This window comes from Mesocricetus auratus, unplaced genomic scaffold, assembly GCF_017639785.1.
Source record: "Mesocricetus auratus isolate SY011 unplaced genomic scaffold, BCM_Maur_2.0 Super-Scaffold_100691, whole genome shotgun sequence".
NCBI classification, from domain to species: Eukaryota; Metazoa; Chordata; class Mammalia; order Rodentia; family Cricetidae; genus Mesocricetus; species Mesocricetus auratus.
The window spans coordinates 18,975,939-18,990,975 of record NW_024429267.1 but is presented as its reverse complement, the minus strand read 5'-3'; the positions used below and the strand labels follow the sequence as shown (position 1 = coordinate 18,990,975).

General features: G+C 39.1%; 1 protein-coding gene across 3 annotated transcripts in view; it reads left to right on the top strand.

Moving 5' to 3' along the window:
* Col12a1 (collagen type XII alpha 1 chain) overlaps positions 1-15,037 on the top strand; it is a 111,649-nt gene that overhangs the window by 16,145 nt on the left and 80,467 nt on the right. For 2 of the 3 annotated variants that reach the window (XM_005073702.4, XM_021229340.2), the window contains exons 9-13: positions 1,525-1,815; positions 2,473-3,075; positions 4,034-4,306; positions 6,773-7,045; positions 7,515-7,787. The exons of the other annotated variant lie outside the window; for it this stretch is intronic. In XM_005073702.4, coding sequence (XP_005073759.2) covers positions 1,525-1,815; positions 2,473-3,075; positions 4,034-4,306; positions 6,773-7,045; positions 7,515-7,787 — 1,713 coding nt within the window. The remainder of the gene's footprint in view (positions 1-1,524; positions 1,816-2,472; positions 3,076-4,033; positions 4,307-6,772; positions 7,046-7,514; positions 7,788-15,037) is intronic. 3 annotated transcript variants of the gene reach the window in all.

The following is a 15,037-nucleotide window of genomic DNA, read 5'->3' as shown; positions in this document are numbered from 1 at the left end:
AGTTTATTTAATATTTTTAACTTTAATTAAAAATTAATATATCATGTCATAATTTCTGCCTTCTTTTTCCTTTCTCCAACTCCCATGTTTCTCCTTGCTTCCCTTCTAATTATGGATTATTTTTCTTTGTTAGTGTGTGTGTGTAAAGGCATAAATATATTAATACAGCCTGTTTATTTATGCTGAATCTGTTTAATGTTACCAGTATGTATACAATTTCAAGCATCCACTTGACATTTGGATAAACAGGTAGGGGGTTCACCTCTAGGAAAAACTACATCTCTCATTTTCAGCATCCCTTAATTGCCTGTAGTTCTTTGTCTAGGGGTGGGGCCTCATGAGATTCCCCTCCTCCACTGATTAGACTTTTACAAAAAAGTCTTTTTGTGTATATTGTCTACCCATAATCAGGCTTTTCTGCTTCAATTATTTTATATGCAGACCTAAACATTGGCAGACACTTTAGCACTCTAGAACATGAAAGAGTGATAACATTGTTTCTATCAACTGATTTGAAGGAGGTTGGATGACTGAAACAAAATCTCCCTTTACTTTAAACAAGCTAATTCTTAGTGACATGTTCCCTAATGTGTTCAAAGCTTAGAAATATCTCAAAGAGTGGCTGGGTTGATACCTCCACATCTGGAAAGCTTTCCAATTTCTACCACCTATTATTTCTAAGTGCATAGAAGGGAAGAGAGGCATTCCAAAGAGATATTTTACAAATCTCCACTTGAACACTGAAAGTCCTACTATTTTCCCATGGTGGTCTTCCTCCCACTGTGGGAACTGACAAGTTAAGTGTAACTTTCACATGGTTCCATCTTCAATCATGTTTTGGTAAGTTCCTTGGTGTTACTTTCCCAGGACTTCTCAGTGCTTTCTAGGCTCTGAATCCTTTCTTTTTCTTCACTGTCTAATGGCTCACTTTACCCCACCGTGACTCTGTGTTATCAGAAGATCCATATACCCATGTTTACTTCACTTGGATGATCTCTCTTTACTTTAAACAAGCTAATTCTTAGTGATGTGCAGTTTTATTCTTGCCAAGATCAGGCAAGGGTTTGGTTGTGTTGCTGTTAGACCTTTCCTGCATGGGTAGCCACGCCCACATCACAGCTATGTCCATCTTTCTTCAGGGCCTGTAGCTCTTAAATCATCAATGTAATGAATAGTTAGCAAACATCTATATTGGAACATGAAAATAAAGACGACGAGTAAAATGACAAGTTCAGAATGAAAGTTTTGGTTTCAGAGAAGCATTAAACATTAAATCTACTTTCATAAGTTTATTTCAAAAATTTTCTTTCCCACCAAAATTTCAGTGTCCTAACTGAAATCCTGGCAGTAAAACTGTTGGTTTGTTCATACAGTGGGAATCAGGGAGAGAGGTTAACAATGAATGCTTTCTGATATAGACATCATCCGTTTGAATAAGGAGAATTGCAGGTCCCATTGTAAAACTTCACAGAGATGCACTTCATTATTAATTACCACATTTTTCTTTGTTTGATTTTGTTTCAGTCATCGAACCTCCTTCAAATCTAGTTGCCACAGATGTCTCATCAAAATACATTAAGCTGCGCTGGGATCCATCTCCCAGTGCTGTGACTGGCTATAAAGTCCTCCTCACACCAATGGCTGCAGGAAGCCGACATCACGCTTTGAGTGTGGGGCCTCAGACGACCACGCTCAATGTTCGTGACCTCTCAGCTGACACGGAGTACCAGATCAGTGTTTCTGCCATGAAGGGACTGACATCCAGTGAGCCCATTTCGGTAATGGAGAAGACTCAGCCAATGAAAGTTCAAGTGGGTAAGTAAGCCATTTCATCACTGGGGTTGGAATACAACAATAAGGACTACTAGTTCAGACTTCTTCTTCTTCTTCTTCTTCTTCTTCTTCTTCTTCTTCTTCTTCTTCTTCTTCTTCTTTTCTTTTTCGAGACATGGTTTCTCTGTGGCTTTGGAACTTTCTCTGTAGACCAGGCTGGTCTCTAACTCACAGAGATCTGCCTGCCTCCGCTTCCCTAGTGCTGGGATTAAAGGCATGTGCCACCAACTTCCACCCAGACTTCATTTTTTAAACACAGTATTTGCAGTAGTTTGTCTCCATCTTTCTTTCCTGCTTCCTTCCTTCCTTTCTATCTGTGATGAATGAGGTCTTTCCTGGAACCTGGAGCTTGGTGCTTAGCCTAGACTGACTGGTTAGCAAGCCCCAGCACCTGCCTGCCTCCATACCCCCATCATTGCATTACAGGTACTCTTGGTTCTTACATGGGTGCCTAGGATCCAAACTCAGGTCCTCATGCTTGCTCAGGAAGTCCTTGACCCACCGAGCTGCCTCTCCAGCCCTGCAGCAGTTTTTTTTTAAAAGAAGTAGACTTACAAAGAAAGTGAGATATCTACATCTTAATTTTATTCTACTTCAGTTCATATTTGTTTATGAATGGATTTTTCTTTGTCTTCACAGAATGCTCACGTGGTGTGGACATAAAAGCTGATATTGTGTTTTTGGTTGATGGTTCCTATAGCATCGGGATTGCAAACTTCGTGAAAGTTAGAGCCTTTCTGGAAGTTCTTGCAAAAAGTTTTGAGATTTCACCAAACAGAGTACAGATAAGCCTGGTCCAATACAGCAGAGACCCTCACACCGAGTTCACATTGAAGGAATTTAACAGAGTTGAAGATATAATCAAAGCAATAAACACCTTCCCCTACAGGGGAGGATCCACAAACACAGGCAAAGCAATGACTTATGTCAGAGAGAAAATATTCGTGCCTAACAAAGGCTCAAGAAGTAATGTCCCGAAGGTCATGATCCTCATCACTGATGGAAAGTCATCGGATGCTTTCAGAGACCCTGCTATAAAACTCAGAAATTCGGACGTGGAGATTTTTGCAGTTGGCGTGAAAGATGCTGTTCGCTCTGAGTTGGAAGCCATTGCCTCTCCTCCTCCAGAGACCCATGTGTTCACAGTGGAGGATTTTGATGCCTTTCAGAGGATATCATTTGAACTCACCCAGTCTATCTGTCTTAGAATTGAGCAAGAGTTGGCAGCTATAAAGAAGAAAGGTTTGTAGATTTTGGAAAGTAGAAGTTACTTCCCTGTGATCAAGGCTTCTCGGTTCGGTTCTAAAATTATGGGTAGGAAGGAGTCTTTATCGATTCATTGGAAACTTCCCACTGCTGTTGAAAACTATTGAACTTAGTGTATTAGGGTCTGACACATACCTTTCTCTTGGGTATGCATATCATTTCCTTTTTGGTGAAGAATTTTGTTTACCCAAAGAGTCAAGAGATTTCCCTCCTTAGATCCCTGGGGGAGTTCATGAATGAGCTCCATCACACGATCTGCCATAGGCCATTAAACAACTACTTACTGAGTTTCTACTGTGCAGCTACAGTTCCAGGTCCTTTGAAGCCAGATCAACTAAAACAGTTTTTTGTTTGTTTGTTTTTGTTTTGGGGCATGGTACCTCACATTGGGAGTTCTCTAGTTTTTCTTTTTGATTTGTCTAAATTCTGCTTTCCAATGTTTAGTTAAAAGTATCACCCCCTTTCTAAACCTTAGGTTTTCTAGTATATGACACTTTTACACATTTGGCTTTTTTGTTAGTAACTTTATACTTTCTTATCTCCCCCGCTTGTATGGCCCCCAAGGACAATGTGCATTAGACATTGCCTCTTCCTGTGATCAGTTTAATGCATGATCAGTTTAATAGGTATTCTTTAAAAAACCTTTCTCTTGTATATTGTATGTGCATATGAGTGTGTGTGATGATGGGCATGCACATGCCATAGCATTTCTTCCTTTGTATAATATAATCACTGTTGTGGATAACCAAAGTAAATGACCCGAACTTCCTCTTAAGAAGGAGGCCTTCTCTCAGTGGTCATGTGCTTGGGTCTCTATGACCCTCCTCCCGAATGAATATCAACAATTTCAGAAGCAAAGAGTCAAGAGGTCTATTTTATTTCAGAGATATGGAAAATTAACTTTCTTTTTTTTTTTTTTTTTGCTTTTAAACAGCTTATGTGCCACCGAATGATCTGAGGTTTACTCAGGTGACTTCTAATAGTTTCAAGGCCGAGTGGTCTCCTGCTGGAGACAATGTCTTTTCCTATCATGTCACATACAAGGATGTTACTGGAAGTGATGAGATCACAGTGGTGGAGCCAGCTTCGAGCACCAGTGTTGTTCTCAGCAACCTGAAACCAGAGACCCTGTACTTGGTAAATGTGACTGCTGAGTATGAAGATGGCTTCAGTATTCCCATAACTGGAGAGGAGACCACAGCTGAAGGTACAGTGGGGTTTCTTTCATGTTTTCTCAAAACCTTGTAATTCACTAGATAGCAAAGTTATAGCATGAGCAAACCACCTGCTTTTAGTACATGTTAATAAAATGAAAACCAACCAGCCAACCAACAAACCAACCAACCCCTTTCAGTCATTTCAGCCATCTTTAGGTGCACATTTCAGCTGCACTGAGCTTGTACGGACAACATCACTATCATCCATATGCAGAATATGCATAACCAGAACACTGTAGGCACAGTGGTTCTCCATTTCCCAATGCCCTACTCCTGTACTGTTGTTCTACTTTCTGTTTTTTTGAATTTGATTATTTTAAGCTCTTACCCAATGTAATCATGTGATGTTTGTCCCTTTGTCGGACTTCTTTCACCAAGTGCAGTTCCTCATCCATGTTGCAGCTTGTATCAGAGTTTATTTATTGAGACAGGGTCTCACTATGTAGCCTGGTTGACCTTAATTTGCTGTTTAAAGTAGCCTAACCTTGAATATACAGAGATCTGCCTGCCTCTGACTCCTGAGTGCCATGGCTGAAGGCTTATGCCACCATGTTTGAGCAGAATTTCACTTCTTTTCAAGGGTGAACATTATTTCACCGAATGAATGCACCGTGTTTTGTTTATTCATGTATTCAGGTTGCTCCCAGTTTTAACTACTGTGAATAATGCTTCTGGGACTTGAGTGAATTAATTTTACTGGTATTTGAGATGTGGCATCTTTACTGCTTAGAGCTGAATACCTTTTGTCATAATTAATTTCATTTGATATTTAGTCTGGCCAAGAAAAATTAAGTCAAGTGCTCTTCACATGGAGACAGTGATGACTCCAAGAGATGAGGATTCCCTTCCCTGTTTTGACTGGGTGCAAGGGAAAGAATCCAAAGAGCATCATGAGAATTTAAGATGCATGAAGACATACCTGCAGATAGATCCGGCACACGTTAGGAAATATCTTTGTCTCTAAAACATTTTTCAAGGAAGACTGACATTTTTCTTTTGTACATGATATAGCTATAGTTATGACTATAGGCCAACTAAAGCAGTTAACGTATCTTTTTGTGTGTGTTTCTATAACTTAAGATATTTGTACTTAAGTTATTTCTGCTTTTTTTGTTGATTGCCTACACTGCTTACCACAGCTCAAGAAGAAACTTAAGTCTTCAAAAACTGAATGTGAAGCTCTTACTAGGCATCATATGCTAATGTTTCCCATGGACTATCTTATTCAGGCACTTCAATAATCTAACGAGTAGTCATGCTTAGCTGGTGAACAATCTATGGTTCAAATTACACATCTGTTAACCCAGGATTCTCAGCTATTAGTCATTCTGCTTTGTTTTGACTAATTCAGCCTTTTTGCTTGACATACTTAATGAGTTATAGGTAAATTTTGCAAACTACAACTTCTTTCCTTCCTTTCTTCTTCCTTTTTTCTTTCTCTTTTTTTCCTTTATTTTTTTTTAGGGGGGCGGTCAGGGTCTCACTATTTTAGCCCTGGCTGGCCTGGAACTGGCTATGCACACCAAACTGGCCTTTAACTGACAGAGATCCACTTGCCTCTGCCTCCTGAGTGCTGGGATTAAGGTATACAATCACCCCACCCCACACATTTCTCTTAATGATGAATTTATTTTCCTTTCCTTTTACTGTCTGGAGTGATTTGTGTACTTATTTTTTTCAAACTTCTATTTATTCATTTTACTTTTATGTATTCGGGTGTATTTCCTGCGTGTATGTGTACCATGTGTGTGCAGTGCCCTCAGAGGCCAGAAGAGGGTGGTGGATACCTTGAAACTGGAACAACAGACAGTTGTGAGCTGCAGTGTGGGTGGTGGGAACTAATCTGGGTTCTTTGAAACCAGGAGCAGCCATACTTTCAACCTGTAAGCCATCTCTCCAGCCCCATGATATGTTGACTTTTAATACTGTTTGTTGGTCACATAGAACCACATTACACTACGGTTTCACCCCATTGAATTGAGAACATGAGGGCTTTGAGTTCATTATTACTGAATGTGTTGTCCATATGGATAGTCTTTCTTTTTGAGCATTTTTATCAAATATAATGTCCAATGATATTCTCATTTGACTTCTGACTTGAAAATTTAATTGAAGACCCTAAGTCTGTGTGACCCACATCACAATTCAACTTTGAGATTTATATTTAATGATATTCATTATGTATTTATCATATACTTCTCATTCATATATGTACATATATATATTGCAGGTTTTCCTCTATAATAAATGACCATACAAATAAGAAATTATTTGCAAAATGGTTTCAGAATCTATTTAAGGTCTGGCTAAATGAATGTTGTAACCAGAATGCTTGTAAATAGAACTGGTTGTGGAATTTAGCTAGAATAATACTATAATTAATGTTCAAAGGCTAGCTTTTTTTGTACTCACATAAAATCAGCTAGCTTTTAAAAATATGCATTTTTGAATTTCAGTAAAAGGAGTACCAAGAAACCTGAAGGTGACGGATGAGACTACAGACAGTTTTAAAATTACCTGGTCTCAGGCTCCAGGGAAAGTCTTAAGGTATCGAATTATATACAGACCAGTTTCTGGTGGAGAAAGCAAAGAAGTCAGTACCCCAGCCAATCAGAGGAGGAAAACACTGGAGAACCTGACGCCAGACACAAAGTATGAAATATCTGTAATTCCTGAATATTCCTCTGGACCTGGCTCTCCACTGACAGGAAATGCAGCCACCGAAGAAGGTAGAGGAAACATACTGATCACATGGAAACAACACACATTACCTACTTCCATTTGTAGGAAAGCTTTAAGGAAAATATTTGATGTGGAACATTCTTATGACAGATTTTTCATAAATTTCCCCCCTCTGAGGCATGTATGTATCCCAGGCTATCCTTAAACCTGTGATCTATCTTATCTTCCTAAGTGCTGGGACTGTAGGGTGTGCTACTGTGTCTGGCTTCTCTGCAAATTTTAATTTGCATAAACACAGAAAAGGAATTGGATGTCGTTTGCTCATTGTTTACTATTATGTAGGACCCTATTTAGCAATGCTTACATTTTGTTAGTGAGGCAATGGTGTATATTGCCATAGAGTCATTACATAGGATATAAATTTGAATATAGCACGCATGTGAAAAAACTGGATGTTTTCAAATAATTTTTACTAAACAATGCCTTTCGATACTGTCATCTTTTTTTTTAATGAAGTTAGAGGGAATCCAAGAGACATAAGAGTTTCGGACGCTACGACATCAACTCTGAAGTTGTCTTGGAGTGGGGCACCGGGAAAAGTGAAGCAGTATCTTGTCATGTACACACCAGCAGCAGGAGGTGAAACTCAAGAGGTCACTGTGAGCGGAGATACAACCAACACAGTGCTGAGGCGATTGAAGGAAGGGACACAATACGACCTATCTGTGACAGCACTGTATGCGTCTGGGGCTGGAGAAGCCCTTTCTGGCAAAGGAACAACACTTGAAGGTAATTAGTGTCCTGTGTTCTGGCAAATCTTGAGCCTGTGTGTGATTCAGTGTGAAGAAACTGGAAGTGCTTCTAGAGAATGAGATCTCGAATATGGTCCTTTGTTTCTCTAAAGGAATGCACATTTAAAGTGAATATAAATGGCCTATTCTATATAGGTAGAGTACAAGCGACTGATACAAAACTGTGGGCTGATGCAATGACTGAAATGGGCAATATTCAAGGGAAGGGACCTTGGGAAACATGTATGTTTGAGGAGCTTTCAGAAGGCTTATGGTCATGACTCCATTCTCTAGGTCTGTAAAGGAGCCACTCTCTGACTTCAGTTATGCCCTTTTGATAAAACATTCATAATTGCTTAAGGAATATGACACTATACTAAAGGATCTTATGTTCATAATATTTTATCATTATATTTTACATGTGCAAATTGATAATTAGCAGAAAGTTAATCTAAAAGTACATTATGAGTGCAAAACAGTGGAGTTGGGCAAAGTACCGAACCTTAGCTGAATCTAGGAATTTCTAGTATTGTAGGTGCTGTAACTGGCAGTGACAAGGCCTGTAAGAGATAGTCTGGACTGTAAAAAAAAAGGTTTTATACAGACATCGTGTGTCCATAACACAAAGAGGGATGCTCTCTCAGCCTGGACTCTTAGGGGAGTTCCTGGACCCTACCCTTAGTGAAATGACAGACTCTAGATATCCCCTATGTGGAAGGAATTGGCAATAGGGTGGGAGGATGGGGGGATAGTGGAGGAGTGGGGGAGGAGGGGAGGGAGAGGGAACTGGGATTGACATGTAAAACAAGTTATTTAAAATTAAAATAAAAAATAAATTAAAAAAAGGTTTTAGTCAGGAATTAAAATAAGAAAAGACTAAATGCTAGCAATCAAGAGTCTGATTCCAATAATCAATAAAATCCATTCTTGGCAGAGGTTTTAAATAAAATATTAAATACCAGTATTAAAGTAAACAACTGGTTCCGGGCGGTGGTGGCTCACGCCTTTAATCCCAGCACTCAGGAGGCAGAGGCAGGTGGATCTCTGTGAGTTCAAAGCCAGCCTGGTCTACAGAGGGAGTTCTAGGACAGGCTCCAAAGCTACACAGAGAAATCCTGTCTCGAAAAAACAAAACAAAACAAACAACAATGGTAACTGATAACCAGAAGAACACTGGCTCTGCCACTTACCCGTGTGACCTTGCAGGGAAATCCTTTGTTCCCTCCCCCAGTATCAGTTTGCCTCTTACAGAGGGTTGGTCCTTTTCCTTTCTTCCTTCTAGGGTTCCTAGGGAGCTCCAAAGGGAGAAGGCTGGTGAAATCCTTGTGAACTGTAAAATACTAGATATAAAATAACTTAGCAACTTTAGACCTGATGCCTGCAAGTAAATCTTCAGTAGTTCAAAGCTATAGATTGGCTGCCCCAAAACAAGAGACAGACATGGAAATTGCTTCAGCCATGGCAACATATCCCAAGCAAGAGCAGCACATGGTCTTTGCATCTGGAAGCACAGTCGGAGTGCTTGAGAAGTGTGCTCTCCTCCGACCTTTTGACATTCTCTTCTCCACGTGCTCTGCATGGATCCAAGCATAGGCTATTCAGAGAATATTTTTTGAAGTATAAGCTTGGACGTTTTAAGTTTTACAGACTAGGTATAGATTCTATTTGTTAAAATCTTCTGTATAGGGAGATTCCTGGGAATGATACTTTCCCCTTTGGTGGTACTTCTAATCTGATACTCATCTGCATTTCCTGAATTTTAAAAATACATTCATACTCAGTCAAAATCTTCGTCATTAACTTTAGTTTCTATTATTTATCTTTACACTTTCATGGTACCTGCTTGTATGTTGACTATTCTTACCTCCCGTCTCCTTACTACCCCAGTTAACCCTCTCTGATCCCCACAACTCTCTTTCACATTGTTGTCTTTTTGTTTTGTGATCCATTGAGATTAACCTGTCTGTGTGACTGTAGGTTTGGAGCTATCTCTTAGAGCTTTGTGGATTAGTAGCAGGCACACACAACTTAGGACAGTGACCACCCCTTTCCCAGACCTGTCATTAGCCAATAGTTCGGAGGCCTTCCCCCTTCCTTGACTAATGTTGATAGGGCTAGTCTTATAAGGGACTAGTGTAGGTAACTACAGTTGATATAAATGTTTACAGTAGTCATATCCAGTCAAATAAATAGTATTTCAGAGCCTTTTTTCCATTTTCCTTATCTTTTAAAAATAATTTATTTATTTGTATTTTGATGTACATCGGTGTTTTGCCTACATGGATGTCTGTGTGAGGGTGTTGAATTCCCCTGGAAGAGGAGTTACAGAAAGTTGTGAGTTGTCATGTGGGTGCTGGGAATTGAACCTAAGCAGCCAGTGTTCTTAATGCTTAGCTGTCTCTTCAGCCCCTCCCCACCTTTCTTGATTTTAAAAATTAAAGTATGTTTCAACAAGAATAATGTACTATAAATCTCACATAGCAAAATACACTTTCTAACCTTTATCAAACATTTTCTTGGCCTGTAATTTCTCTAAGTTAGATGGTAGTATAATTAGTTATAAATGTATAACTTTATACAAATGGCATAGAGCAATTGGCACACTATCTGTGTGTGTAAATGTAAGCACACACACATACCCATGCATTTGACCAGAAACTGTTTCTGAGGAAGATGCATAAGAAGTAAAATAAATTTTAAAAAAGTTTCTTATTTATTGAGAAGGAAGAAAGCTAAATAGTTTATGAACTACCTTAAAAATCGGTGATTCTGAAACTAAATTGTGTTGATGAAAGACTTCTTTTTCACTTTATAGTATAACGTTGGCTTATCATGAAGATTACAAAAGTGTTGTCCTCCTTCTTTTATGAACATACTTATTCCATTGCATTATGTGTGGCAAACTTAATGAGTCTGTGGAAGTAGAGTTGTGGCTAAATTAAAATAATAGAAGATTTTTGTCCCTGCTTATTCCATTTCATTTTATTGTACCAACTTAGCCAAATCTACATACCATATACAGGAATAGGATATGATGGTGAATGTGGGGAGTGGAAAGCCCAAAGTAGAGCCAGGCAAATGCTTTTGAGGGCTGCTGTTTTTCTAATCTGGTTTGCTCCTGGGAGAGGAGGTGGTAAGAGCAGCCCTTGAAGGAATGCTTCTTCTATCCAGAGCCTGGAGTCAACCAACAAGATATTTCTGTAGGTTAAAATTTTTGCAGATTGTCTTGAGAACATGTGGCTTTCAACTCAAAGAGCAAAAGTTCTGCCTTATTCTTTTTAGAATACTTTGTATGGAACCATCCCTAACCTGAATTTCTTTCCTAGCGCTTTTTCCTTTTGAAATGCAGCCGATGATCTGAAAATTCCCCCTGTCTCTGGAAGAGAGATTTATTAGCACTGGCACTGGGGAAGTTCATGGTTGGCTTAGGGCTGTTGTGTGATAGAATCACAAAACAGAGTTTATTGCTATTTCAGATCCAGACTTCAGAGGAATCTGAACAGAAGCCATTAAGTTTGATTTATATTGTCCCTAACTGCCGTTGTTGTCATTAGAGTAGATAGGCTTAATGTAATTACTAAAACGTTGCTGTGCCTGCAAATGTATTTTATGTCTGGATAGAAACCTTAGTAGTCGCTGTTGGACTTGAGAGAGGGGGGAACCTACTTTGATAAATCTAAGTGAATAATGCTTGATTTTCAGAGATTCACCATAAACGAATGAACATATCAGTTTGGGAACAGTACAGTTCTGTTTTTTGAATTTTGAGTATTTTCTAGCTATGGAAACCATGCCTTTTCAGGATTTCCTTTGTTTCTGTTGCTGTAGCAACCTGCTAGTGCCTGACCTATTAATGGCTTCCTACAGATCAAACCAAGTTGACTCAGCTGACATTTTGTTACAGTGAGGTTCTCAGTGTAGTGCAGGAATTCTGCCTTATGCACAATAACATGGGCTTCTCCAAGGTGGACTAAACAAGGCTTCTCTGTTTCCTTAGATTTATTGCTGTCTCATAATTTGAAAAATCATGCATTGGGGGTGTAAGCACTCTGCCATTGCCAGGGAACTTCATCCTGATCATTGAATGCTAAATCAGTTTCTTGTCTGTGGCTTAGTTGCTTGCCAGAGAAATCCAGCTAAAGTCAGACTTGGAGAGGCAATAATTAGGGAAGAAAGAATTCTACTCGTGCTGTTCTGAAGCTGACCTGCAATTTTGTTAGGTATTTACAAATTGCTTATTCCTTTAAGTAGCTGAGTTGAGTCATCACCAGTGACCTCTGGCATGGTGGCTCTGGTTCTGTTTCCACATGAGTGTTATCCAGGAGCAGGTCTTCTGTGGACTGCTGTGGAAAGTCCGATGACTTTGAGCTGAGCTCTAACAGAAAAGACAAATTGATTTAGAGGAACATTTACATTACATTTTAAATTGAACTTCTATTTTTGGAAGTGCTTTGTGAAGTCCAGTGAAGGCTGGCTGGAACAATCTATAAGATGAAGCTTAGCTCCAGTACACGGTGATTCATTCTTCAGTTATCATCATTGGCTAATTTACATTTTAATTATGTTTGAATTGGATGCTAATTTCCTTTTTGGAAGGCAAATGGAAAAGAGCTAGGGAAACATAGGAAAGTTACTTAAATGAGACATTGGTTCTTTGGCATAGCATGTGGAAAAAACTGTATAATTCAACTTTTGTGGATGCTCCGATCATGAGAAATACACCTGTCTGCACCACTTCCATAGCATCGGCAATGAGATGATGCAAACAGACATGAGGAAAAAAAATACATTTTGAATGTGTGTGTGTGTGTGTGTGTGTGTGTGTGTAACAGTGATGCTAAACACCAAAATTGTTTTAAAGAATATTCTTAATTTTTAAAACAATTTCATATATGATTACAATGTATCTTAATCATATCTATCCCTAATTCTCTTCCCATTTCCCCTGGACACTCTGCCTCCCACACAAAACACATTTTCCTTCTGTGTTACATTCCTATTAAAAAAATACGACCTACTAGAGTCCAGTTGGTGCTACCTGAATGTATTAATAAATGGGCATGGGGCTATCAACCTGAGCATAGACAATCTACCAATGACCATTCACTCTTAAGAAAAAAATGAATCCTCCTCCCCTAGTAGGCAATAACAACTAATTGCTCTTCAGTTAAAGGTGGGGGCCTCATGAACTCCACTATGTTGAAACATTAACTGGCTTGATTTTGTGCAAGTTGTTTGGGTAGCCATAGCTACTGTGGGTTCATGAGTATGATGGTCATATCATGTAAAAGATGGTGTTCCACAGCATTTCTCATCTTCCATTCCTACATTCTTTCTACCCCTCTTCTGCAGTGTTCCCTAAGCCCTGGAGGTTACTATAAATTCTCTTTTTAAGGCCAAGTACTCACAAGTTACATATTCTCAGCCCTTTGACTGAATACCAACATTCTGAAATCTTATTGAGTTTTATACTTTTAAATCTCATGTGACTGAAATGCACTTCTATTCCTTATATTGGTGCTGGTAAGAATGTAGAGGAACGTTACTGAGATGGAATCAAAGGGAAAAGAAGTGATGTCACTAGGAAGATACATTTGAAACAGATGCTACAGATTATATTCCAGAGATAAATGAAATTTAGAAACACAGGTATGCAGTTCAGAGCAGGAGAAAGCAAGCACTATGAGATTAGCATTATTGAAAAACTTCACTAAGGAAAAACCCTGAGCAGGGACTCATACAAGAGGCCGGGAGCACACTACAGCAGATGAGGATCTCACTCAGCAAGGTAGTGACAAAGGAATAAAACCTGTTGGGCTCTGCTTACTGCCAGGAGAGCCTGCTTTTCTTTTCTCTTCTCTGTCCCCTAAGGTATTCTAAAAATGGATGCTTGCTCAAACCCAAACTTACCAAACTAAAATATTTTCTGGTAGTTATTGGTAACTGGAGCTTCTTTGAGGGCAGGAACTATAAATTAAACAGTCAAATGCCTGACTAGATGACACTTTGACTAAACCCCATTGCCCGCTCGAAAACGAGCATATGTTGAGAGCCATTTTCTTTTATGACAGGATAGGGCAGAGAGAAGAGAGTGAGACATCCCACATCATGTTTTATGACATAGAAAGCATGTGATGGTAGGCTAAATTAACTTCACATCTTTCTGAGTTTCAGTCTTGAAGTGACTTTGATTTCATGTGCGTGATAATAAAGATATAAAGTAGAGGAACCATCAAATAATCTCAGAGATAACACATTTTGATCAGTTTTGCTTATCATGAATTCATTTTATAGGAGCAAAAATAGTAGTGAAGGCCCAGTGTTTCCTTTGAACAAACAGCTCTGTAGGTCTCAGAGAGTAGCACCAGAAGGAAACTAGACAGAAATGAGTGTGTGTGTGTGTGTGTGTGTGTGTGTGTGTGTGTGTGTGTGTGTGTGGAGTAGAAGGAGAATGAGTGTGTGAAGGGAGACATAAAAGAGTAAAGAGCCATGGAGGAATGAATCACAGGACAGATTTTAAAGATTTTTAGGAACTGTTAGTCTCATGTATTCTAATTTGATCAGGATTGAGCTTTGCTTCTCAAGGTATTTCTATGGACCTAATCATGTCTTGTCTAAATGTTTTGTTGACAAGGCACTAAGAAATGACGTACCTTGCTGGTGGCCCACTCAGGTAGTTATGCTTAACTCCAACACCAGCTGACTGCAAGCCTATACTCTGCCTGTTGTACCACAGAGGCCTACACAGTTGTTTTAGTTTTCGATAATCTAATGTTTGACAAAACCAACACCCCATTTAAAAAGAAAACAATAATAACAATAACAAACTTCATAGGTTATAGGCCTGATATCTAGTCTCCTCATGGAACTATCTTTTTCTCAAAAAATCCATTTGTTAAAAAGAATCTTGTATTTCAATTGACTGTGTAGACTCCTGTTAAGGAAGCAAAACAGCAGTATGCCTGATAACAGCATAAACACTGAGGGAAATTCTTATCACTTCGACTGATACAGGAATCAGGTTTGAAGTATTTGTCTTTTTAATCATAGGTTCTGAATTGACTACTTTTCTCCTTTCTTTGGGGTCTGAACTTCGCCTTCAGTGTGGAATGTGGCAATATGTGTGTCTGCAGATGGTGTTCAGGAACTGTATGTTAAAGGCCTGTTCCTTGTGGCTGGGAATCTTCTCTGAGGATACTCAAGTCGTTGTTGGTGTGTCTTTAATGCGAAGTCAAATATCTTTTAGTT